The following is a 27,820-nucleotide window of genomic DNA, read 5'->3' on the forward strand; positions in this document are numbered from 1 at the left end:
TTAAACGTTTCTTTAAACGTTTCTTTAAACGTTTAAAGTAATTTCGTATACTTTAAACGTTTTTGTAAGTGGAATCACACTCTCTGCATTCATCTTTAATTTGCTTTTTACATTCAACTTTACATCCCTGATATTGTTGCTGTTGTTGTGGGTAGCTATAATTCATTCATTTTACTGCTGTTTAATATTGAATACGAATATACTACACATTTTGAAAAATCATTTTTACTACTGATGGACATTTGGGTTGTTTCTAGTTTTTCACTATTTTAAACAGTGCAGGTACACATATCCAAGAGTTTTTCTGGGAGTGGAATTGTTGGGGCATAGGTTATATACATTTTCAACTTTGCTAAATAATGCTAATTTTTTTTTCTAAAATGGTTTTATGTTATTTTATTTTTAATTTTTATTGGGGAACAGTGTGTTTTTCCAGGACCCATCATCTCCAAGTCATGTCGTTTTTCAATCTAGTTGTGGAGGGCACAGCTCAGCTCCAAGTCAAGTCATTGTTTTCAGTCTAGTTGTGGAGGGTGCAGCTCACAGGCCCATGTGGGAATTGAACCGGCGACGTTGGTGTTATGAGCACTGCACTCTAACCAACTGAGCCACCCAGCCGCCCGTAAGATGGTTTTATTTACACTCCCACCAGCAACATATTTGTTTCAGTTGCAAATATTTGATATGGTCATGCTTTTAAAGACAATTTTTATTTTAAAATAATTTTAGATATACAGAAAATAAATCCATTTATAATAACATTAACAAGAATAAAATATTTTATTTTATAACAAAAATAAAATATTTGACAAAAGAAATGTAAAACTCATACTCTGGAAACTAGAAAAATATTGTTGAAATAAATTAAAGAAGACCTAAATAAATGCAAAGACATCCTATGTTCACGAGTTGGAAGACTTATTAATATTTTTAATATGGCAGTGTTCCCCAAACTGATCTGCAGATTCAGTGCACTCTCCATCAAAAGCCCAACTGGCTTCTTTGCAGAAATTGACAAGCTTATCCTAAAATTCATACGGAAATTCAAGGGACCCAGATTACCCAAAACAATATTTTAAAAAGAAGCACAAAGTTGGAAGACTCTCACTTCCCCATTTTAAAACTTAATACAAAGCTACAGTGTTCAAGGCAGTGTGGGACCGCCATAAGAACAGACATACAGATCAATGGAATAGAATTGAGAGACTCCAGAAGTAAACCCTCCTGTGTATAGTCAACTGAATTTCACCCAGGGTGCCAAGAGTATTCAATGGGGAAAGAACAATCTTTTCAACAAATGGTGCTGGGGCAACTGGATATCCACATACAAAAGAATGACATTAAACCCCTACGTCACAAAGAAAAAGTAACTAAACATAGATCAAAGACCTAAATGTAAGAGCTAAAATTATCACATTCTTAGAAGAAAATGTAAATCTTTGTGACTTTGATTAAGCATTGATTTCGTAGCTACAACTCCAAAAGCAGAAACAATAAAAACTAGACACCATCAAATGCTTCACATTTATGCTTCAAAGAATGCTAACCAGAAAGTGAAAAGAGATCTCACAAAGTGAGAGTAATTATTTGCAAATCATATATCTGATAAGGGACTTGTGTCTACAATATCTGAAGACCTATTACGACTCAATCATAAAAAGACGACCCTATTAAGATAGGGGTAAAGGCTCTGAATAGACATTTATCCGAAGAAGATACACAGATGACCAATGAGTTCATGAAAAGATGCTCTACATCATTAGACAGTTGGAGAAATGAAAATCAAAAACACAGTAAAATACTACTTCACGCCCACTAGGATGGCCATAACCAAAAAGACAGAAAATAACAAGTGCTGTTGAATATGTGGAGAAATTGGAACCTTATACATTGCTGATAGGAATGTAAATGGCATAGCCACTTTAGAAAATAATCTTGCAGTTCCTTGATGGATAAACATAGAGTTACCATATGATCCAGTAATTCCACTCGTAGGTATGAAATGAGAGAGAAGTGTAAACATGTTCACACAAAAACCTGTACACAAATGTTCATAGCAGCATTATTCATAATAGCCAAAAAGTGGCAACAATCCAAATGTCCATCAACTGATAAACAAAATGTGGTATATCCATACAGTGAAATATTATACAGCAATAAAAATAAATGAAATATTGATGCATGATAACAATATGAATAAAACTTGAAAATATTATTCCAAGTGAAAGAAGCTCATCACACAAGATTGCGTATTGCTGTGATTCCATTTATATTCAGTTTCCAGAATAAACCTACAAAGAAACAAAGTAGATGGGTGATTGCCTATAGCTGAGGGACTGAGGTGGAGAACTGAAGGATGATGGTTAAATGATATGGGGCTTCACTTAAAGGTCATGAAAATGTTCTATAATTGATTGTGGTGACTGTTGTACAACTCCGTAATATACTAAAAGCCATCAAATTGTGCATTATAAATGGGTGAATTGTATGTGAACTATAACTCAATAAAGCTATTTTAAAATAATAGAGTTTATGTATGCTCTTCATCAGATTCCCTTAAAGTTAACAATTTATATATAACCACAGTAAATTATCAAACAGGAAATCAATTCTGGAACAATACTGTCAGCTAAAGACCTCACCAGGCTTTCTCTTAATGTCGTTTTTCTGTTCCAGGAGCCAGTCCAGGATCACACATTGCATTCAGCTGTTGTGTCCTCTTATAGGATTTATTCCTAGATACTTAATATTTTTTATTTTATTATAAATGTCTTTTAAAATACATGTCCTAACTGCTGCTGTATATGGAAATGCAACTAATTTTTATACATTGATTTTGAATCCATCAACCTAACTATATTCTTATTAATTTAATTTATTTATCTGTAGATTATTTTGTGTTTTCTACAGAGATGTATTAGTAAATAATAATAGTTTTGTTTCTTATTTTACAGTTATAAGTGAAAAAAATCAGGATATACAATTACAGAATATGAGCTAGGTAGCACAATATGCATAGAAACAAAAACAAGAAGGAATGCACAAAAATGTCCACAGTGGCTTATTTTGAGTTAAAGAATTATTGATAAATATTTCTTTTTTAATATATCTGTCTACTTTCCAATTTTTCCAAGATAAGTATCTATCACTTTTATCACCAGGAAAGAAACAAACTTAAAAATAAAAGCAAGGCTAAAACAGAATTTAAGGGTAAGGATCATCTAATAAAAATGCCCAGGTAGAATTAAACCATTCAATTTCTTCTGATGTGCCTGCTCCCAACCCAAATTCATCACTGCGGAGCCAGCTGGCTGTATAGTTGTGGACTAATATACTATGTTATGTCTTGAAGAGAACAACCTCTTAGATTCATGGAACTTTGTCTTTCCGTTAGGTCATGAATGAAGTTGACCTGTCAAACGTCTTTATTTCATTTGTTTTGAAATGCAGTCAACTCTCAATTGTCCACAATATATTTTTCCTCTTTTTGAATTATTTTGGTCTTTACATACCATATTTCCCCAAAAATAAAACCGGGTCTTATATTAAGTTTTGCTCCAAAAGGTGCATGAGGGCTTATTTTCAGGGGATTATTTTCTTATTTTTTTCATGTACAACAATCTACATTTATTCATTTATTCATGTACAAAAATCTACATTTATTCAAACAGTCATGTCATCATTTTCTTCTAGAACATCGTCAACTCTCCAAACCCCGAATTCTGTCTTGAATTTCTTGCGACTCCATTTCCTATAGAACCATTGGCCCCAATCTCTCATATCCAGCAATAGAGCTCTTCTTCAATGAGTACGTCTTGTCCACGTAGCCTGCTCGTAGTGCATTGGCAACACAGCTGTCAGTGATTTTATCCCGTGAATTTTTCACCCAAGTCACGACTTCTTGCAAGCTAGGCTTCACAAAGTTTCCACGCTGATTTCTCTCCATTCTGTTTTCAATGTAGTCATTGATTTCTATGCACAAATGGTCCTTGAATGGCTTGTTTGTTGCAATATCCAAAGTGGAGATAGGCAATCATTCCTACGGGAATCATTATTTGATCTATCCTTCTCTCTGCAAGAAAGTTCTTCATGTCTTTAACGCAGTGAGTGCTGGCTGAATCCCAGACTAGCAGACCTCTTTAGCCAACTCGCAAACAAGTGGCAGCATTAAATCGACCCACTTCCTTGTAACTGCTTGTGTGCACCAGGCTTTTTCGGTTTCAAGAACATAAATACCCGAAACATGCTCAACCTTATCTTTCTTGCCCTTAGTGATGATTAGAGGTGGGGCTTTCTTTTCATCCAGATGAATAGTCAAAATACAGGTAACACATGCACTTTTGTAACCAGTGGAAGGAATGCAGATTGATGAGACACCCCTCTGATCAACTGTCGTTTGAGATCCTTGGCCCATAAACACTGCAGTTTCATCCATAGCAATCATGTTGGGGAGTTGGTATTTAGAAAAGTTGGTGCCATTAACAAAGGACTTGAATGCAAGTGCACATTTAATAACTTCAGTATCTTCCAGCTTGAACAATGTTGTCGATCTTAGAGACAGTTCATACCGCTGAAGGAAGCCATTCAGCCAGTGTTGTGATGCTTTGAATTCTTCTGGGGATATTTCTAACTGTGGTGTCATTACAAAGGCAAATGCTTGAATATCAGCCCTGCGCACAACTAAAGCCTTTGCTTTCCTGTCAGCAATCCATTCACAGATGATGTCTTCCAGCTTGGGAAATAATGGTTGCCATCCTGATCCACACTTGCGCTTCTTAGCATTTCCCTTGTCTACCTGTTGACTGAGGTTATCGTACTCTGCTCACCATTTTTGGACCATTCAGAGATCCAACTTCTCTTTGCAGAAAGCCGTAAGATTCTTGGCTCGGGCGTCCTCAACGATTCCTTTCTTGTACTCGACGGAATAGCTCTTTCTTTTTTCACTTATCTTAGCTGGGGGTCAAAATATTATTCCCTTTACATCTACCATTAAATCAAGTGTTAATTGAAGACTTCCGAGACAGGAGTGGCAACAAAAATGATGACAGTTAAGAATGATGGTCCACACAAAAGCGACCAAAAATTGTAGACACCAAAATTCAGAAAATACTTCTTTATTTCACACGAGTGCATTAAGTACATCCGTTACAACACACGACTTACTGAATTATGAAGATTCATATTTGACACAACTACGTCTGTTTGTTATCCAGTGCGCACGTTAGTCGTGCATTGTGTCTGTACTCCGATAGGTCATTCGGCAGTAAGTCTTGAGTTCATCTGTTTACATAGGCGTTTACACTTGTCCAAAGGCACCCGCTTGGGTATTTACATATACTTAATTATGACATATTATCACTTAAGTATTAATGTCAATAATATTTATTTATATTTAATTATATATTAATATTATTATTTTATGATTCAGTACGTCCATCGTGTGTTGCAATGGACATACTAAATGCATCCGTCTGGCTGACGATCTTAACTGGGGCTTATTTTTGGGGTAGAGCTTATATCACCAGCATCCTAAGAAATCATGCTAGTGCTTATTTTCTGGTTAGGTCTTATTTTGGGGGAAATATGGTATTAGGATGCCCTTAACTTGCACTGCTTATTTTCTAAGGATAAACTTAGGAAATATAGACTGATTTTAACCTGGTTCTATTCTCCCCATTTTACAGCTAAGGAAACAAACCCCCGAGATTAAGTAGGTCCTCTCTTTATGCCTCTGCTCACCTCTTTGAACCCATAGTACTTTGTCTCCCATTATGACACTTGTCAAAATTACCCATTTTCTCCATCATAAACTCCATGAGATTAAGATCTTCGTCCTGCTCTCCTCTACATTCCCAGGCCTAGCACAATATCTAAAACGGTACCTGATACATAGTATATGCTCAATAAGTCACTGTTGAATGTTGAATAAGTTTTACAAGCAATCTACTTTCAAAAAAAATCAGAATGCCTGCCAAATTAAATGTTTGATTGCTTGCTTTTGGAAATATTCACAACATTTGACTACATTTTGATGGAAGTTGAAAACAACCTCTGAGGAAAGTCTCCTAATGAAAAATGTTTGAAAGCAAAATTACCTTCTGTTCACCTTATTGAATGAATTTTTCATATGGTAAAACAGTTTTTCTTTTTTTAAAAAAAAATACCACGTAGAGCTCTTTGTATTATAGCATCTGGATGTTAATTGCACATGGTTGTTAACTGATCTAAGTTTTACGTTAAAAGAAAACCTAGATAAATAAAACTAAGTCGGCATAATTCAAGTCTCTTTGTTTTATTTTTAAAATTTGTTTTCTTAATTTCTTTTTTCACATGGTTGGGACTGGTAGGTGTGGTTGGTAGTGGATTCTAATAGATATCCTTCAGCCCTCGAAGGCTGGTCCTCAAGGACCATATCTAACCCCCAAATGTTACATACCTAACCGCCAAGTCAGTCTTCTGGTTCCTTCTCCTGCTTATAGGGCTGTGGACTTGAGTCATAAGGCATGTCTCATCCCAGAGGGCATAGCCTTCCCTCCATGAAGCTAAGTGTCTTGAGGGGAGGGGGTTGTGTGCCCTTATTTTCTTTGGGCTTTTCCCCCCAGATTTATCGAGATACAATTGACAAATAACACTGTATCAGCTTAAGGTGTACAGTGTGATGATTTGTTTGTGATATATTTACCACAATAGTTAACACATACTTCACCTCACATAATTACTATTTTGTCTCTTCATTTTAAAGGAGGATTTGGGGTTTTAATTAATGATCTGAACAACAGTTTCATGTGCCTAGAACTATGTTAGATGTTTATATGGAGAAGTAATTTTATTATAGACAGAAATAATGATATAGTACTAAAGTTTCACAGTTTCTAACATTTTGAGAATATATGAATCTTGAGTAATTTAGTTTATTTTATTAATTTGGTACATAATTCAACATTCATTGAGGGCTTCCCATACTCTAGGTACTGTGCAGAATGTCATTGTATAAAGATGAGTAAAATACTGTTCCCCAAAAAATAAGACCTAGCCAGGCAATCAGCTCTAATGCGTCTTTTGGAGCAAAAATTAATATAAGACCCGGTACTATATTATATTATATTACATTACATTACATTACATTACATTACATTACATTACATTACATTACATTACATTACACCCAGTCTTATAATAAAATTAGACTGGGTCTTATATTAATTGTTGCTCCAAAAGACGCATTAGAGCTGATTGTCCGGCTAGGTCTTATTTTCGGGGAAACAGGGTACTAACTAAAAAACCGTATAAGCTAGTTGTGGTATTTTTGGACATCACATTTTTCCTTTTTATATGTTTTATTGCTAAATTTGCGGTAAGGAAGTCTGTGATTATGTTAATTTAGCCAAGAGCAGTAGCTCGAAGATTTTTGCTTTTCTGAGTGGCCTGTAGAAGCTGTTAGCAACAGCATCTCATATATAAATAGAATTTAATCAACAGAGGTCTCATATATTCTACTGCTTCTACTTACTGTACTAGATTGTTCTCTGTTGTCATTTGTGTGAGGTGTGGGGGTGGGGTGGGATGTTCTAAAGAAAAGGAAATCTGATATTTCCTCCTCAAAATTGTGGTGGGGAATACGAAAAAAGAAAAATATATGCTCTGTAAACCTCTATATGATTAGTACCCAGTATCAGTTGACATTGAACTGAAGTTTACCTCATTTATATATGTATATAAAAATGTAAACTCTTTTTTTCTTCTTGGCAGGTGTCCTTGTAGACTTGGGTCTGGAGGAAAATGGGACAGCTTATCAGAGAGCAGAGAAATATGTTGTTCGTCTAGACAATGAGATTCAAACCAAGTTTGAAGTTTTCATGAGAAGAGTGAAACAAAACCCATACACACTGTTTGTGCTAGTTCATGACAACTGCCATGTGGAACTAACGAGGTGATTGCTTCAGAGTGAGCAAATACAGTATTTCTTCTACAGCAGCAGTGGTTATGTAATAAATAATTTAAAAGGTGATAATTTGAAAACCCAGGGACCCTAGCATTTGGCACCTTCTTATTGATAACTTATTCCTACCCTTTCCATGCGCTTTCATTTTTTCTTACCGCTTTAATGTTGATTTTGTTTTAAATATACTGTGGTGAATTTACACATTCCTGTTACAAATATGATCTTAAGCATATTGGGGAACTCAACTGTTTCAAAGAAAGAGTGGCAACAAGGTGGTTGAGGTTAATGAGCTCCCAGAAGGGCCATTTGCTTTGCTTTCCACCACCATTCCTCCTCCCCAGTTCTTTTCCTTTTTTCTTTATTCCTTCTCTTCTCTTGCTTCCTTTCCTGCTGTTTCTCTTTTTCCTTGCCTTTCGCTCTTCTCTCACCTTTAACAGCAGTAGAGATGCCATCTCTCGGTGGGCTTATAAAGAAAGAACAGTAAGTGTGGCATGATGGAGCCAGTTTTGCTCCCAGATCAAATTACAGTAATGATCCGATAGGCATTATCTTTGCTCCTATGGATCAATAGGGCAAATAGTTTAAAGGGGGGGTGTAGTCCTCACGTACTGCATATCATCAAGTACTTATAGATTTTATTTTCTTCAGGACACAATGAGGTTAGGAATCTGGAAGCGTTTGGGTCTTTAGTAGAAATGTCAGAATCGCAAAAGCACTTGTTTGGAAGCCAGAACATGTTTGGCACTCCATAATCTAAAATCTAGAGCTATATGTAGGTATAAGTAAAATCTTGCATAACTAACTAGTTAGATTTTTCAGGAAGGCTGGGAGGGAGGAAAGCAGGGAGGGAGGGAGGGAGAAAGGGGAGGAGAAAGAGGGAGCGAGGAAAGGAAGAAAGAAAAAGGAAAGAAATTTTGCCCACATCCTCTTCAGTTACTGCTAGTATTCTATAAGCAGAAATAGCTCACTGACCTTGTATATCTAGTCTTTGAAAGTTTGGGGAAATAGCTCTGAGGATTATGCTTTGGATCTCTTTATATTTAATTCCCCAGGGCATATATATTTGGGTTTGCAGTTGCGTGGCCACCTGGTACACCAAAATTGAACACAACTAAAAATGATTCAGAGATATGAAAATGTTGGTCATGGGGAAGGGGGTAGGAGGAGTCCTCAGCACAGTCTAGCAGCCTCGAGGGAGGAAGGAGAGGGGTGTTAATATAGCGAGGATCACACGCAGACTTGGGGCCTCTCTTTGGAGGTTCAGATCGTTGCATGGTGATGAGCATCATGTTTGGACGGAGAAGCTCCCTCATTCAGGTAAGCTTTCAAACTAAAGTGATCCATCTCAACTACAGATTTAGATATCCTTGGCTTGGATCATTGGATTTACACTTTGAGGTATATCTAGCAGGTGCAAACTGAAAAAGAAAAAAAAAAAATCCCTGAAATCTGTCTGAAATGGGGAAGGAGTGTAATTTTGGCCTTCCAAAATCAATTGTTCTCTTCCAAATCTGCACATCCATTCCTGTGGATTGCAGTTAATTTTTTAGGTATAATAATGGTATTATGGTTGTATTTTTTAAAGAGTTCTTAGAGCTAGCTAGTGAAGTGCTTATGGATGAAAGATGTGACACCCAGGATTGTTTTCAAAATAATTGAAGGATGGGGAGGTATTACATTCTAATTAAAGTTTGTTGTTTGTTTATTTTAAAGTCATCCCAATTAAAAAGAACTAGAAAGATAAGAGCCAAAACATTACCTCCATTTTGATATCTGCTTCTGAGTTTCATCAGTTAAATTAGGAAATTTAATGTGACTTTCAATATTTTTACAGTGTCATTTCGGGCTCTTTATCACATGGTGAACCTAGTCATGGATTGGCTGATAGAGTCATTAATTGCAGAGAAGTTCTGGAAGCTTTCAACCTCCTGGTCCTCCAGGTTAGCTCCTTCCCATACACTCTACAGACCCAACAGTCCCGAATCAGCTCCAGCAATGAGGTTCACTGGATACAGCTGGACAGCATGGTGAGTCTCTGTTCTACTCTCTGATACAGTGATGTTCTTAGTTCCCCAGTGCAGAATCTTGTGATGAAAGATGGTCATGGCTTTGTAAAATGGAGCACAGGAGTTAAAAAATCTAACTAACATAATGATTTATCTTCTAAAAGTTTCATAGAATTACAGTTATCATAAGACCAAAAACTAGAGCAGTGTCCTTCAAGAACAGAGTTCTGACAATTAAGTTTGCGAACTCATTCTAGAAAAAGTGCTACATACCTCATGACTGAATATCACTATGGTCACCTTCAAAGTACTCCCCTTGGGAATCTATGCACTGATGCCAGCACCTAGTCCACCCTTCAAAGCAATTTGGGAACTCTTTCTGGAATGGCCATCAGATCTGTCATTGTATTACCCTTGATGTCCTGAAAGTCATCAAAATGTCTTCCTTTCAATATGTCCTTTATCTTCAGGTAAAGAAAGAAGTCATTGGGGGCCAGATCAGATGAGTAGGGAGGGTGTTCTAATAGTTATTTGTTTACTGGCTAAAAACTCCCTCACAGACAGTGCTGTGTGAGCTGGTGCGTTGTCATGATGCAAGAGCCATGAATTGTTGACGAAAAGTTCAGGTCATTTAACTTTTTCACGCAGCCTTTTCAGCACTTCCAAATAGTCAACTTCGTTAACTGTTTGTCCAGTTGGTACGAATTCATAATGAATAATCCCTCTAATATCAAAAAAGGTTAGCAACATCGTTGTAACAAGTTCATGAACTTAATTGTCAGACCCGTATATACATTTGATTAGGTGGTTCTTTTTTGGTTACCATGTAGATACAAAATTATCCATCCTATATAGTTGTCCCCCCAAAATGTGATGTTATCTGACTATATCATTAATACCCTAACTTATCTTTGTGACTTTAACTGATTAATTTCAATCTGAGACCTGGAAATTTCATTGTCCTCTTGGCTGGCTTCTCTGTCATGTTTTAGTCTTAGTGATCTGTATCACTGTTAATTATTTCATTCTCCCCAGGAACTGGATCTTTCCTTTTAATCAGTTCTCACATATTTCAGGTTGAAACAGGATGATGGTACCGTTAGTTTACTTAGTAGTAGCGTTTAATGAGTTAAGAATAGATTTGGCAACATTGTACATATTCAAGTCTTTATATTTTTTGGCTCCAATCTCTAATACCTGAAAAATATTTTCTATCACCTATAAACTGTATGCTAAATATATTATCAAAGAAAAGAAATAAGAGTTTCATAAAAAAAAAAAATATTAACCAGTAAGCAATGGATCCTTCATTTTAAAACATTGAACATGTTGGATATTTTTAAATAAACAGGTTTAAGTAAAATATGCCAGAAATGTCTTACACAAGAATGACTATTATTTTATGAATCCAATGCATTTTATTCTGACATGAAGTAGGTCAGTTTCCCTGACTTGGCTCTTCTCTGAGTATTGGCTTGTTCTTTGCAGTAAAGCAAGCTCAGGTCAGTGACTCGCCTGGGTGTCAACAGTTTCTCCCTTATGAGAACTACCTCGTGTGTTCACTATCACACCCAGGCTGCTTTGAGCTTTTACTTTGTTGGTATCTTTTCCATCTCAGCTCCGTCCATTAACTGGGTGGTCAAGTCATGGGTGAGACAAGAGGCTACCACAGTTCCTTTGCTGCTCCAGTGTAGGGCTGCTAAACTGTGGGCTTCCCAAGGAGTTGCCTGACACAGAATGGATTGCCAATAGAACTGAGGAAAGGAAAAATTGTTTTTTAATCCAACAGATAGTTCTCCTGCGAAATGTGAAGTTTCAATACATTGTTGCAGGGAAAAGAGAACTATCCTAATTTACCTTGTTACTTCAGTCTTTCCAGAGGGATCACACCCATGATAGGAAGAAGGACTCAGCTTCTGCCCTTTATCTTCTCCTGACATGAAGTAATAAGACAAAGAGTCTTAAAATGATTTTCATTAACAGTCGTTTTTGTGGATTGTGGTTAATTTTTTAGGTATAATAATAATGGTATTGTGGTTATATTTTTTTAAAGTTCTTATCTTAGAGCTATCTAGTGAAGTATTTATGGATTAAAGATATGATACCCAGGATTATATTCAAAATAATTGAAAGATGGAGAGTTATTATACTCTAATTAAAGTGTTGTTTTTTTAATCATTCCTATGAAATTAAGATGGTAAAGAGAAAGGTAAAAACATGGAATCTAATTTATAACAACACCTTTAGCCATTTAGGGGAGAAGCTCCTACCAATTAGCCTCCTTTAGTTATCCTAATGCCAGTGTCCTAAAGAAGGAGTAATTGGGAAAAGCAAAGAAATTCAACTCAAAAAATATCATTAAGCACTTTCAGCTTGTGTCAGCTTTCCAAGAACACGCAGAGAGCTGATGATTTAGAGGACAAAGCAAGTGCACATCAAAGTCACTCTTATCCAAAGTAGACTAAGACACAGACAGAGAACACAGATTGGTGACTGCCAGAGGCCGGGGTGGGGGGTGGGCAAAATGGTTGAAGGTGGTCAAAAGGTACAAACTTTTATTTATAAATAAGTCCTGGTGACGTAATGTAATATAATGTATGGTGACTATAGTTAACAGTACTGTATGGTATATTTGGAAGTTGCTAAGAGAGTAGATCTTAAAAGTTCACATCACAAGAAAAAGAAATTGTAGCTATGTATAGTGATGTTATTGTGATCATTTCACTATATATATATCAAATCACAATATATACATATATCCAATCATTATGTTGTATACCTGAAATTAATATATTATATGTCAATTATATCTCATTAAAAAAAAAGAAAAAAATCAAGTTGTATAACCTTAAATACGTACAATTTTTATTTGTCAAAAAAAAACCCACAAAAAAACCCATTAAACAAAACCAAAATAGAATAAGACAATTTCAAAACACCGAAATGCTCTGGGAGTTGAAAGGAGGAAGAAGTCCCATTCATTTCACAGGTGACACGGAGGAGAGAGCACTGAAGATGGGCTTTGGAACAGGGGGAGGACAGAGCGCACAGACGGGGAGCAGCCGCTCCAGGCAGCAGACAGCTTGCGCGGAGCCACAGGAGGAGGAAACACCAGCTTTTTTCAGAGACGACTTAGTGGGATGGAAAGAAACCTGGAAATATACATATGGAGGCACCGAGTGCCAGGCTGGCAAAGTGTACACTTATTACACAGGCATTAACATTTTTTTATCAAAGGGATAGTATTATTGGAAATATCAGAATATACATATTTCTTTAATTTTTTTATATTAACAATGTAAATGTACAGCTCAGTGAATTTTCACAAACTGAAAACACCCATGGGACCAGCACCAAGATGAAGAAATGGGACATTACCACCACCCCAGAAGCCGGGCACTCCCCTACCAAAGGGCAACACTCTCTGGCCTCTTACACCATAGGTTTGGTTTGCCCGGTTTTGAACTTTATATAAATGGAGTCATGCAGTATACACTCTTTTGTATCTGGCTTCTTTTGCTCAACATTATTTGTGAGATTCTTCTATACTTTGCATGAGTCATAAAACATTCATTCTTATTGCTGTATATAGATTATACTGAGTGACTCCACCACAATTCATCAATTCATCCTATTCATTTATTTCAAACAGTGCTGCTAGAAACATGCTAGCACGTGCCTTTTAGTAGACATATGTATGCATTTCTGTTTGGTGTATATCTGGGAGTGTAATGGATGGGTCATAGGGTACAAATTTGTTCAGTTTTAGAAGATATTGACAGGCTGCATTTTAAGGCAGTTCATTAACTATAGAGGCTAAATCAGCATGGATAGAAATGGGGAGGTCAGTCATCTGACTTCTCTGATAATTCGGGTTAGAATTGACAAATACCTGAATTCAGAATAATGGTCTTGACAATAAAAAAGAATGGAAGAAATAGTAACTTTTCTAGGATTTGTTTATTGAGGAAGAGGGAAGAGTCAGAGATACTTGAGGCGCTGCCTTTAGTTAAGAAGTCAGGAGGAAGATTGATCATGGAGGGCAGATGAGACGGATCTTAATGAGCTAAGACTGAAGTGAGTGCACCACTGCACATGCAAAGTTGGAGTTTGGAGTGGGGTTTTATAGTGAGGATTTGGAATAATTTTTCAAAACAGTCATCACTGAAGCAGCTTGTGTGGATAAAACTATGGAAGAAAATAATGAAGAAAACTTCCACGAGGGCAGTGAGGCTGAGGACTGACACGTAATGCCACTGGATTTGGCTTCAGGAGTCCTTGGTGACCTTCCAGGGAATAGTGTCCATACAGCAGAGTGTTTGGCTGGAGGAAAAGCAGAGACAGCAGTGAAAACACAGGGAGAGTTGCAGCGTGGGGTCACTGCACAGACAGGACTTTTGGAGGGGGGAGGAATTTTTTTAAAAGAGATGGAACATTTTCCCCAAAGACATAAGGCTTCACTAAATCATTTTATGATTTGTGATACTTGGTGATATATGTTTCTTTATTATTTAATTTTTTAAATTTTATTAAATTTATTGGAGTGACATTGGTTAATAAAATTATATACGTTTCAAGTATACAATTCTATAATACGTCATCTATATATTGCATTGCATGTTCACCACCCAAAATGAAGTCTCCTTCCATCACCATATATTTGACCCCCTTTTATCTTCTTCTACCTCCCCCATCCCATTTTCCTTCTGGTAACCACTATACCATTGTCTGTGTCTATAAGTATTTGCTTGTCTTAGTTGTTCATTTGTGCTTTCAGTTTTATATACCACCTATGACTGAAATCATGACTCTTGACTTTTTTCATCTGACTTACTTTCCTTAGCATGATCATGTCTCTTTAGAGTAACGTTATTCAGAGTTTCATAACTCATATTTTAAAGGATGGTCCCCTTAACTTCTATGACAACTTTTGTAATACAAACTATAGTTACAGTTTAATGTAAACAAAACAAATTGGTGAAACTATTCACTTCTAATTCTTAGCTTTAGGAGCCCTGATTCTTAAAACGCATACTGGCTCCAGTTGATCACAAGCCATCATTTAACAACCTGTCCTATAATTTTGCTTAGAAAAAAGAAAGAGAAAGAAAAATGAGAATAGGTGGATATATCCTAACCAGCAAGTTAAAATGCTGCATCAGGAAAAGGAGCAGGCTTGGAGGAGGATTTTATATTTTCCCAAAGAAACAAGACCAAGGATGAGAAGGAGTTTAAAGATCAAGCTCATACGAAATAAAACTTTTCCACTAACTCTGTGCCAGCTCCAGATAAGGAGAAAAACTCAGATGAATGACTTTTTTCATCCTAAATGACTTATTTGACATAATTATCTAGAACACAGCCAAGAACTTAGCATAAAACAAGCAAACAAATAAACAATAGATGTCACTCAATCTGTGCTCTAAGGTTCTGGGATTTCTAAGAACATTTTCAGGTCTTTATTTGTAAGAACATAAATAAAGCATATTTACTCTCAAAAAAGACCCTGTTTCAAGAAGCAGAATTCCTAGTTTGGGGGACCTCAAAAAATTAAAAAGTGTCAATTAAATAGTACTTTATTTTTATCTTATAGACCTTATAAATCACACAATTGCTCATCTCTTTGGATGGGTTGGTTACTAAAAAACTCAGAACCATATTTGTAGCCGACTTCTAACAAAACATGCAGATATTTCTGATATGTATTTTTGAGAGAACTAATTTTATTCCTGGCCCAATCTTATTTCTCTTATCCTTGCTTTTTCTTCCTCTTATTGCCTAATTCATTTTTATCTTACACATTTTAAGTTGCTGTATTACCTTTATGAAATGAGTTGGAGGGTGTTTAAAGAAAAATGTCAACACATAATAAATAACAAATAAATGTGAGATGAAAATGCACAGGCAACAAACATAACAGGAAGAAATGACTGTGGAAAAGTTATGTACAAAAGAGGAAAGAAAAAAAAACCACCAGATACATGAACTCAAAAAGCTTATTGAGTATTCTGGGGCTGCTGAGTTTAAGGACAAGCGGCTTGTCAGATATCTCAGGATCCTCTGAGGGAATCTGTGTCACATCCCAAAATAGTTATTCATTTCCATAGTGATGACTGAGTCATCAAAAAGGGGGATAAATACTGTGCATTGTGTTTAAGAAGGTGGAAAAGTGTATATTCTACTTTTAAAATAAATTTCGTTTGTAAAAGAATAAACTTTTATGAATTATCATCATTAAATGATACCAGAAAAGTTTTCTGTAATTGAGTTTTTCAGTTTGTCGATCTCCAGAGAGTTCTATAGATAGCATATGTATCAGTATAGAGAGATCTGCTTTGAGAGGGGGAAAAAAATCGGACCTTGTGATGGTACCAGCCTAAAAAATGTGATTCCTCTGAAAATGTCTGAACAAAAGAAAGAGAAAATAAGTCAATCTATGTAGTTACCCTCTGTCCTAAGATAGCAATGTCAACATTCCACTATTAACATATTAAGTTTATTTGAACTAAAAAAAAAATTCAGTTATGCCTCAGAGATTATTTTAGCGTTAGTAACAGATTATATAATGAAACATTTTTATCTGCTTTATTGAGGTATAATTAACAAAACTGTAAGATACTTAAAGTGTACATTGTGATGATTTGATATATGTATATATTATGAAAGGATTTCCTCCCATCTAGTTAATTAACACATCCCTCACTATTTACACATATTTTATAACAATATTTAACTTCTACTTGCTTAGCAAATTTCAATTGTATAATATAGTGTTCTCAACTGTAGTCACCATGTTATATATTAGAACCTCAAGCCTTATTCATGTTATACCTGCAAGATTGTACCCTATTACCAACCTCTCCCTATTTCCCCAGCCCTCTAGCCCCTAGCAGCCACTATTCTACTCTGTTTCTATGGGTTTGAGTTGGTTGGGTTTTTCTTTTTTTTCTTTTTTTCAGATTCCACACATAGGTTGTAAAATACATTATTTGTCTTTCTCTGTCTAACTTATTTCACTTAGCATAATGCCCTCAAGGTCCATCCACGTTATCACAGATGGTAGGATGTCCTTTTTCATGGCTGAATAATATTCATATATATGCATACATATACAAACATATATATGTATCTTTATTCATTCATCCATGATGGACACTTAGGTTGTTTCCATGTCTTGGTTATTGTGAATAATGTTGCAGTGAAGAGTGAAGATGGAAGTTCAGATGTCTCTTCAATATATTATTTTCATTTCCTTTGAATATGTACCCAGAAGTGGAATTGCTGGATCATATGGTAGCTATGCTTTTAATTTCTTGAGGAACCTCCATACTGTTTTCCATAGTGGCTGCATCAATTTACATTCCCACCAATAGGGCACATGGGTTCCCTATTCTCCACATCCTCACCAACACTTGTTATTGTTTTTTTGTTTTTTTCTATAATAGTCATTCTAACAGGTGGAGGTGATATCTCATTGTGGTTTTGATTTGATTTCCCTGATGATGAGTGATGTTGAGCATCTGTTCATGTACCTGTTGGCCATTCATATGTCTTCTTTAGAAAATTTTCAGTTCCTCTGCCCAGTTTTTAGTTGGATTGTTCGGGTTCTTTTTCTTTTTTCCCCCTGCTATTGAGTTGTGTGAGTTCTTTATATATTTTGGATATTAACCCCTTAACAGATAATAGGATTTATAAATATTTTTCTCCCATTACGTAGGTTGCCTTTTCATTGTGTTAATGGTTTCCTTTGCTGTGCAGGAGTTTTTTAGTTTGCTCTAGTCCCACTTGTTTATTAACAATTGTTTTAACTTTCTAAGAAATAACCTATTACAGGGTTTGTTCTCCCCCTAGAAAACAAGACATATTTTCTTCTGTCCTCACTGAGTTTTGCTCTGTGTTCTGAATCAGGAGGACATGAGCTGTGAGGAGAAGCTGTACTTCGGCTTGAATGAGTACAGTAAGTCTCTACAGTGGGGCATCACAAGCCCACTTCTGAGATGTGACGAGACTTTTGAAAAAATGGTGAACACACTCTTAGAGAGGTAAGTAAAAACCTTCAATCTTTCCCTTAGCTGTATACCTAAAATAGCCCAAAGTCCTTTGTGTTAGTGTCACAGGAGTTTGGTGGAGCCCCGGCTGTGCAGTTGACATGTGAAGGCAGAATAAAAATAGCCTTTCCTAAGATGACCTTTTATGCACATGAGTTTTCTATGATCATCCAAGACCAACAAAGGAAACTAGTGACTAACAGTAGGACTTAGAACCACTTTCCATGCCCCGAATCATCTCCCAAGCATGCTTCACGCTTTTACATTGTTCCCTTTTTTCTCCTCTGTCCTCCACAGGCAAATACCCTTCAATGGCCTGGTAAAAACTAAACTTGACTATGAGAGATTTGAAGTGTAGGCTGGAGAAAATTAAGGCACAATCAGATCATTTAAGCGATTTCAGTTCCTAGTGTCCGTTCTCCAGTCCCCAACCTTGGGAGTGAAGTATCATGGCGCTTCTCTCTTCTCTGCCTTCTTTTTATCCCCCAGTTCCAGGTCAAACTCTGGAAGAGTAAAGGGTTTTCCTGTATTTTCCTCTCTGATCTTGAATCATGGACTCAAAGAGTAGGGAGAAGCATTAGAATTTGCCTGACCTAGTAGAAGTCCCTCCCTGCCCTCCCCAACGATATTCTGTCTGCTCATCCAATGATGGGGCACCAGTTGTAGTTAAAACTGGCTCCAGTCCATCACAAGCCGTCTATGTAACAACCTGCCATGTAACTTTGCTAAGAAAAAAGAAAGAGAATTAAAAACGAGGACAGGTGGGTGCATCTTACCCAGCAAATTATAATGCTGCGTCAGGAGTAGGATTTTATATTTTTGCAGCTGTTGGATTTGAGGACTTAACTGACACTGGCATTAATCCTGTCACAGCACATGTGAGCTTAGATTTCCAAAATCAGCCCATGTGTCTTCCCTTTAAGTGTTTCCCACCCACCCGTTCCATCTGCCAGCTTGGAATGTATCTTTCCTTCCAGTAACATCAGAGATTCATAACTGGTATTTTAATGGATGATCCCATCAATTTCTATTACAGCTTTGGTAATACAAAACTACAGTTACAGTCTAATGCGAACAATAGATTGGAAAAATTATTCACTTCTATGTTCATGTTTCTTTCAGAATGTGAAATCTAAACACTTATATATCAAAGTAATCGTTTGTTCTAACTTTGGTTTTCCTACATGGCCCAGCAAAAAACATTGAGCTTTAAACATGGATCATCTGTGCTTACTTCCCCCAACCCAGTTCCCCCAGGCTAATAATAGCTATGATTTATTGAACACTTGAAGGGACGGGCCGAGGACTGATTGAACCTAAGGACTTCTTCACTTTTCCCCAATCTACTGAATCCTCGCAATGTAAGAAGACATTGTCAGAGACCTGAGTGAAATCTAGACCCCGCTCTGTCCCTGAGCAGTTGCATGATCTTAGGCAAGTAGCTGAATTCCTCTCAGCCCCTTAACTCATTCTCCTATGAGAAGGTGGAGTGGTCAGAATCCAGGGAATCTATGATCCTTTCCAACTCTGAAGTACTTCAAAACCACACGATTCACTTGATGACCCTAGTTGGTATTTGAAACTGGGCTTTTCTGTGAAAGGACAGTGAACCACTTGTTTTACTTTAAATAGAATTATAAAGTGGGACAAAGGTGAAATCCTTCATTGGCTTACCAGCTGCTAGGCTACTGCATGTGCTACCAGCTGGCAACCAGAAAGACAGTTCACAAACTCACCCTCATTTTCCCAGTGCCTACTTTCTTGACCAGGACCTCTTTATGCCTGCAAGTGGGTCCTCTTCGCGCATTTGTGCTCATTTTATCAGCAAGCCCGGCTTTCTGAGGAATAGCACATGATGAGAGATTTATTTTCTGCCTGCCCTGTAATTGTAAAAACTGCCAAGTTGAACAAAGTGATCCTCTTACCTGGTAGTCCAGGCGGGGGGTTGAGGTGAGGGTAGTGCTGTAACTATGGGCGTTTGAGGGAAGCCAGGACACTCCAGCTCCTTGCCAGGCTCCCTTTCCTGAGCAGGGCTCAGGTGATAGGAGGCTACACCACTAGGGGGTGCTATTTCTCCAGCTCCAAGTTTTCTCCAGCACCAAGGCACATTTTGTGGGAAGATACAGTTACTGCTGTGAGGCTAATCTCAAATTAGTAATAATAATTACTCTTTTTATGTCTAATACTCTACAGACATGATATTAAAATCTCAGTTTCCTTTGCTGTAATCTTAAGTATCAAAGAAATAAGCTGAGAGTACCGCCATTCTAACCCAATGCCACCAGCAAAAGGTTAGGATCCAGGGATGATCCGTTAGGACAATTAACCTGACTAGACCAGTGCTTCTCAAAATTTAATGTGCCTACAAATCACCCGTGGCTCTTGTCGGGATGCAGATTCTGATGTGGTATGTCTGCGGTGGGGGATTTGGCGTTTCTGACAATCCCAGGAGCCGTTGCTGCTAGATGCTACTGCTGGTCCACAGACCACCCTTGGAGAAGCTGGGGTCATGAGACCATCCCTAAAGCTCTTTAACTCGCTTGCCTATCCTAACAGGTTCTGACTCACAGGCGTTGCAAGGTCAACTTTTCCTGCTAGTGATGTGGGCGGTGAGGTCTTTGTGGAACCCAAGCCCATCACTGATCCCTACCCCCTTCCCAGCACGCTTGGTCTGCATGGCTGCCGCGCAGACCTTACTGCCCCAGGCGGCCCTGCGGCCCGAGTGCTAGCTCCCTGTGTCCTGTTGAAGGTACCCCAGGCTGCACAGCATGGTCGTCCGCTGCTACCTTCTCATCCAGCAGTACTCGGAGGCTCTGATGGCTCTCACCACCATGGCGTCACTCCGAGACCACAGCACCCCAGAAACACTCAGCATTATGGATGACCTCATCAGCTCCCCGGGAAAAACCAAAAGTGGCAGGGGACACATGCTCATTATCAGGGTGCCCTCCGTGCAGCTGGCGATGCTTGCCAAGGAGCGGCTGCAGGAAGTGCGCGACAGGCTGGGGCTGCAGTACCGCTTCGAGATCATCCTCGGGAACCCTGCCTCTGAAGTCAGTGTTGCAACTCACTTTGTGGCGCGATTGAAGGTTAGCAATGGACACGTGCTTCTCCTTGGAAATACCGTTTGTTTCTGTTTTCTGGGAATCCCACGGGTGGCTCAGAGGCGGAGTTTAATAGGGTTTTGCACATGTGTCCATCTGATCTTCATGACAATGTTAATGCTCAACTAAGGGACAGGTTCACTTTCCTAACTGGGACCAGCTGAGTAAGATGCTGTCAGCCCCCCTTTTTAGCATGTGCCCGCATTTAGTCTTCCATGCTCTCCAACTGCCGTGTAAAAATGAGATGACCCAGTTTGACCCCATGTTTATTGACCTTGTTTGAGATGCATTTAGCCCATGGCCATCTATTTTCTAAAAGAAAGAACAAAAGGGAGGGAGGGAGGAAGGAAGGAAGGAAAAGTTGTTCTCTCAGACCTCTATGGGGTCTTTAAGTATCGTCAATTCACTGATTCTCTTCTGTCCGTCTTGACTGTTGGCTCATCTAGAGTTGGTAAAATATTCTGTTTTATCTTCAGTACTCATGCAGAACTATCCCAAGCCCTCTTGCATGTGGATTCTTCCACAGTTTGTTTTTTTTTGTTGTTTTTTTTTAAACTTGCTTTGACCCTCAGCACTGAGATTTGGCCTGGACCGAGACATCCCAGCATCCTGGATAGGGACATAGTGCATGAGCAAGCACAGCGCCAGGGGCTGGCTGCTTTCCCTAAACCCCTCCTGTTAGACAGCAGAGGGGGAGAGTTTCTAAATCAACTAACCTAACTCCCTACCTTAGGCCTGCTCAGGTTTTTCTGGGGACATTTATAATCCAGTGTGTCCTAGCCATTAAGAAACATTTAATAAAACATCTGTGTATATATAGTACAGCACTGAGCTAGCTAGATACTGTATGTCTGAGTCAGACTAACATGGTATCTGCACCCAGCACACTAAATACGAAACTAAATTGTATTAAAAAAATCTAGTTTGGCACAAATTTTATGAAAAGAATCAAGTAGTCTTGGGGGATTTGCATTTAACCCAGGGCTGCAGTTTCTCATCTGCAAAGTGAAAGAGTGGACTTGTAGCATCTCTAGGGGTGCTAATACTGGGATTATTATTTAGTGTTCATAAAGCATTTTGCAAATGTAAACCTTTGCATTGTATTCTATTAGCCAACTTAAACTGAATAATCCAAAATGCAAACAAAATACCATGTATTAGCTTGATGAGTGACAGGAACAATAAATCTAAAAATAGAAACTCCTATATTTAGTGGAAGTTGTAACATTTATATTTCATATATAGATGTGATGTTCACCATTTTAAATTATACTCATGGGACACGTTACAGCAGAATTCCTAGCATGACTAACAAATAAGTGTCCTGAAACTCTTATTACAGTCTAACTCATAGAGACAAAGGTCTTGAGACAATTTGAATAATGCTAATGATGAAGAATCTAGAAAGGGAAACCATTAGCACCACTCTAAAGTCCCCCACACTTGTTGCAGGAAGATGGTTGAAAAGAATGTGAAGCTACAGGGTCTTCTCTGGGCCTCCGTTGACACTGATCAAGTGTAGCTACCTATAGACTCTCACGTCATTTGTTCAGACCCTTTAAAAGTGCCAGTTACTAAATAAGTCAGTGTAAATCAGTGGGTCCTAATAATCTGCCCCTCTGGGCTATAGTTTGAAAACCACGATCAAGGCCTGAGGCTCTGAACCAGCACGTCAGAATCACCTGCAGGGGTCTTAGTAGAGGGTGACCGGTCTGTGCAGCTGCTGTTCTGAGACTGCCATACACAAAGCGGGTCTCAAGTAATGACTTCTCCAAGCCGTTATTGCTCAATTTTTATGAGTAGCTGCCAGACACCAACCACACAAAAGAGATTTCCATATTTTCAAAACCACTGGATCCTATTAATAAATCCTGTTAAAACTCTCCATTTATGAGGAAGTGAAAATATGACATCCCATTGAAATGTTCACGTCTTAATTTAAGCAAGATGGCCACTTGCCAGGTGGGCTCTGCTTCACCTGTTTATTTCTAGTTATACCAACTTCCTTTACCATTGTCAGGAAGGCATGGCTGTGCCTTTTATCTCTAGTCTTGGATAAAATCCAATGCCTCTTCTTCTATTAGATGGTCCTATTTTTGTGCTTCCCTCTAATTATCCTGTTCTGTGTTGTGGTTAACTTAAAACTGATGACAAGCTTTTTGGAGGATGCAAGGTTTAAATCTAAATAAATCATTTCCTCCAGAAGACCTGTGAAGCTTTCATTAGATTTCCTTGGCCTGGAGCCCCAGGTTTTCCTTGAACTCAATGCTCACTCAGTCTTTTGTGTTGTCTTAACTGCCTCTGCAGTGACATCATCCTTGGGGCATGGTCAGTCCCTCTAGGAGCTGCAGCCGTCACTCCTCAGAAGTAGCAATGTAACAAAAGCATTTGACAGTGGTTTGGCTAGCTCTTGTTGGTCAGGAGTAAAAGCAAGATTTGTTTAATAATCTTTTGAAAATAAATCTCCTTTTGTAGTAAAATATAACATCTGTTAATCCCGTCATTGTAACCCACCCTCATTATTCTTGGTAGAACCATGGCCTACAGATGGTTTCTGGGAGATAAAATACATTTAGGGAGAATCCCAGTGTCAGGAATATCAGTCCAGTGTGGAGGCTGTAAGTAAAATGAACCCTATTCCCAGAATTGTTTAAATCAGGTAATGTTATGGTTCCCTTTGACACGCAAATGTGTGAACTGAATTTTATAGAGACCTTTCTTCTAATATTTAAATAAAATCTTTATATATTGATTTTCTAAGACAAGAAAAGTCTCTCAAACTTATAGTTATATAGATCCACTGATTTCCCCTTGGTATGCAAATATATGATAAATGATTGAGCAACAAGGTTACAGTTCTTCCAGTTTTGCAAATTACATACATTTGAATAATTGTGGGTATATTTATTTCTAAAAACTGGTATTTATAGACATCAGCAAATTGTTACTCAACCCTATCATATTACTCCTTGCCTGTTAGATTTCTTTTTATCCTATATTATGTTTAGCAAAGAAAGTACCAGTCTATTTTAAAATAAAATTGCATGCGTTACTTAACACCTTACTTCTTAGTCTTTGTTCCTTAAAGCATTATCATAAATGTCAGTTCATTTCTTATAACTTCTGCTAGAAAGCTGATATAAAGCATAGTTAGATGCTATACATTTTATAAAAAATGGTAGAAACCACCTTGTCTACTTGATAGTCCTATTTTTTTCTGCTCTACAATAGAAAAATCTTAAGATCTTTCCACTTTTGAACATCTTTCAAGTTGGTGAGATTTTTTTCATTTCATTGATATATTCATGTTTTCATGATTGACTTTCCATTTATTAAAGATAAACATATGTGTATATATGTATATATGTGTTAATATACAGAGGGTGCCAAAAATATCTATGCATTTTAAGAAAGGAAAAAACTGTATTAAAATTGTAATAATATATACCGATAACAAAAGATGAATATAAGTCTTGTATACATTTTTTGGCACCCCCAGTATATGAAAAGTTAATGCTTAACAGATTCTTTATGAAATCATAAGCTAATTACAGTACTCTTCTAAGGAAGGGACAGGTTTGTTCTTGGCCCGAGTTTGGTTATATTTTTAGCCTTCTTAAGAGGGACATTTTGGGGCCCTAAGCCAATTATTACTTAGTTATTTTGAAAGTCAATAAAGGGAGAAAGAGGAAAAATAACCATCAGGGGAGGCTAATTTCATGATTTTCTTGGTGAAAATGTCTGTTTTCATGGAGATTCATGATTTCATGGAGATTTGTTGAGATTCTTTTATTAATAATTCACAACTGAAACTGTCTTTTTCAATCAGTCCATTATATCTAGAAAGTATATTTAAGAGCCTTGAGTCAGGTCGTATCATCAGGGTTTCTTTAAGGGTGGCACCCTGGTGGGATAGCTCACACTGTATGTTTCTTTGGCCAGTGTGGCTAATGCATGAAGTGCCGTGTTTCCCCGAAAATAAGACCTATCCTGAAAATAAGCCCCAGTTAAGATCATCAGCCAGACAGACACATTTAATACGTCATGACGATGTTCCAGAAAAAGATGACATGACTGCATTTGAATAAATGTAGATTGTTGTATATGAAAAAATAAGAAACAATCCCTAATAATAAGCCGTAATATGTCTTTTGGAGCAAAAATTAATATAAGACCCGGTCTTATTTTCGGGGAAACACAGTATGTTCCAAGATCTCCTGTTTTACCCTGTTGAGATAAAATTAAAGGCCACATTCTTCTAGAGCGCTTTGTGTATGCCTTTTAGTAGCAATTAAAATATGTACACACACACACACACTTACTGGAAGTCATTTGGTAGCACAAATGTGTATAAAACCTGGACTTAGAAATCTTTTAAAGGTAGAAACTTAAATAAGTTTTAATTTTATCATCTGGGTCCCTTTCCACAGACCTGGCGAGGAAATGAACCAGAAGAGTGGATCCCTCGGACATACCAAGATTTAGAAGGTCTGCCTTGTATTGTGATACTAACTGGCAAAGATCCCCTTGGAGAAACCTTTCCCAGGTACAATGTGAATAATTAGTTCTCATTTTTCATTAGTTACCCAGCTGACCTGATGGTTAAAACTTGGCTAATGTTCAAGCATCTCATTTGTTTGGCAGGTGGAACAAGAACTAGGTTTTTTTCAGACATATAAGAAATATAGCCTTCCTTGATTCTTCTTTTGACTTTCCAGAGATCACCTACGTAGCAGTTTTGGGGATGGCAGATAGCCACATTGAGAAGTGTTTATACATTAAAGCAGGGCAGCCAGAGAGGCAGAGAGGAACAGCATCAGCCTGAAACCAGGATTTTTTTATTTTCTTTTTTTTTGGATGAAGTATCTTTATCTGCTGTTCCCAACCCCCTCAAGGACCTGCAGATTGGACGACAACCACAACAGCATTAATCGAATGCTTACTGTGTGTCAGGCATTGCTGCAAATGCCTTACGTGTGTCATCCCATTCATTCCTTACAATAATCGTGTGAGCCAGGCACTGTTATTTTATTTTATACATGGAGAAAATGAAGTAACTAGTGGAGGTCATCACAGCTAGGAGGTGACAGAGCTGAGGTTTAAATGATCACATGGCACTGAGACCCACGATGCTAATGGCAGTGATACACCCAGCTATGCAGCCCTACACCGACCCCGCGTGCAGGGCCAGAGGGCTCACCAGAAACGTCACTCCTTTTGTGCAGGTCTTTGAAGTACTGTGACCTCCGGTTAATTGATTCAAGCTATTTAACTCGCACGGCCTTGGAGCAGGAGGTGGGTCTGGCATGCTGCTATGTCTCAAAAGAGGTCATCCGGGGGTCCACTGTTGCCCTGGACCTGAGTGGGAAGGAGCAGGAGAGAACCACTGTGAGTGAGAACGACTCCGAGGAGCTGCTGATCGACCTGGAGAGGCCCCCGAGCAACAGCAGCGCCGTCACTGGAACCTCGGGTCAGTCCTTTCTTCTCTTTCAAGGGATGAGGGACAGGAGTGAGGAGGTGGGTAGGCATGTGGAAGGCACGGCCTCTAGTGAGCCCCTCAAGCTTTTGGAGGAGCTGTCAGCGACTCAGGCAGCCTGTCCGGACCTCAGGTCCCCGGGAGAGACGACTATTAAACATGACTGTTGAACAGCCGCAAAATACTACTCTGGATAAACATTTAATGAAGAGCTTGGTAATAGGAAAAATATAGTAAATACATTTTATTAGCCTTAGCCTGTACCATTTTCCCTCGTCTTTCCCTTCCTATCATCTCAAGAATATTATGCATCTGATATTTGTACAGAGTCCTTCCAAATCCTGAAGCTGTACGTTTGTGCTAACTGGCTTAGTACCTGGCACAACGTGTTTGTATGGAAGGGAGGGAGGGAGGGAGGGAGGGAGGGAGGGAGGGAGGGGAAAGAAAGAAAGAGAGAGAGAGAGAAGGGAGGGAGGGAGGGAGGGAGGGAGGGAGGGAGGGAGGGAGGGAGGGAGGGAGGGAGGGAGGGGAAAGAAAGAAAGAGAGAGAGAGAAGGGAGGGAGGGAGGAAGGAAGCAAGGAAATAAGGAAAGAAAGAAAATTTTCTAAGGACTTAATGGCAAGTGTTTGTATCCTGAAGGCTACGCTGGGGCTGCTGGTTGACTGATGACCACCACGCAGGCTGCCAGCCCCCCCTTGCAGCGAGACTATACAGCCTGACAGGGCTCCATGTGAATTTTCTTCTGATAAATTGTATTACAGCAAATGCAGCACTATTTCATTGTTTTCCGACTAAGAAAGTAATAAAGCTTAATACAGAAAACTTGGAGAATGTAACAAAGTGTAGAGCTCAGAAATGAAAATCCCACAACGGGAGGTAACCACCATTACCGTTCCTTCTTCCCACGTCTCCGTCCTCTGTCACTATGACACAAACACGCAAACACACACACCAGTTCATGTCCCAGAGCAGCACTAGTCTTTCTGTTCATTCTCTCAATTGCTGTTAGATGTTTCCCTGTGGGAACTGAAGAGGCCATTATCTGGGTTTTTCTGCCTTTTCATGGTGACCCTCAGCCTAGAAGAGCGTGAGGCCCAGCGGGTCCCCCTCAGCCAGGGGTCAGAGCTGTACCTCCCTCCGCCTCTCCTCCTCTAAAGGCTCCCCAGTTTTCTCTCTGAGACCAGTTCAAAATAAAGGTGAGAGGTTCAGAGGATAGGAAAGCGTACCAGGCGGGAGGGGGAATG

General features: G+C 38.4%; 1 protein-coding gene and 1 long non-coding RNA gene across 10 annotated transcripts in view; one reads left to right on the forward strand and one right to left on the reverse strand.

Annotated features, from left to right (window-relative positions):
* Nucleotides 1-27,820, forward strand: part of GREB1L (GREB1 like retinoic acid receptor coactivator) — a 257,946-nt gene that overhangs the window by 208,169 nt on the left and 21,957 nt on the right. For all 9 annotated transcript variants that reach the window (XM_074340250.2, XM_074340251.2, XM_074340246.2 and 6 more), the window contains 6 exons: nucleotides 7,750-7,930; nucleotides 9,777-9,969; nucleotides 17,857-17,990; nucleotides 20,746-21,085; nucleotides 25,531-25,646; nucleotides 26,326-26,570. In XM_074340250.2, coding sequence (XP_074196351.1) covers nucleotides 7,750-7,930; nucleotides 9,777-9,969; nucleotides 17,857-17,990; nucleotides 20,746-21,085; nucleotides 25,531-25,646; nucleotides 26,326-26,570 — 1,209 coding nt within the window. The remainder of the gene's footprint in view (nucleotides 1-7,749; nucleotides 7,931-9,776; nucleotides 9,970-17,856; nucleotides 17,991-20,745; nucleotides 21,086-25,530; nucleotides 25,647-26,325; nucleotides 26,571-27,820) is intronic.
* LOC109452354 (uncharacterized) lies at nucleotides 12,792-20,030 on the reverse strand. The gene is made up of 3 exons (XR_002138129.3): nucleotides 19,922-20,030; nucleotides 19,733-19,834; nucleotides 12,792-14,271 (listed from the first exon to the last, which is right to left on the reverse strand). It is a non-coding gene; the product is annotated as an uncharacterized LOC109452354 (long non-coding RNA).

Source organism: Rhinolophus sinicus, chromosome 4 (assembly GCF_057876585.1).
Source record: "Rhinolophus sinicus isolate RSI-liver-muscle chromosome 4, RSI-T2T, whole genome shotgun sequence".
NCBI classification, from domain to species: domain Eukaryota; kingdom Metazoa; phylum Chordata; class Mammalia; order Chiroptera; family Rhinolophidae; genus Rhinolophus; species Rhinolophus sinicus.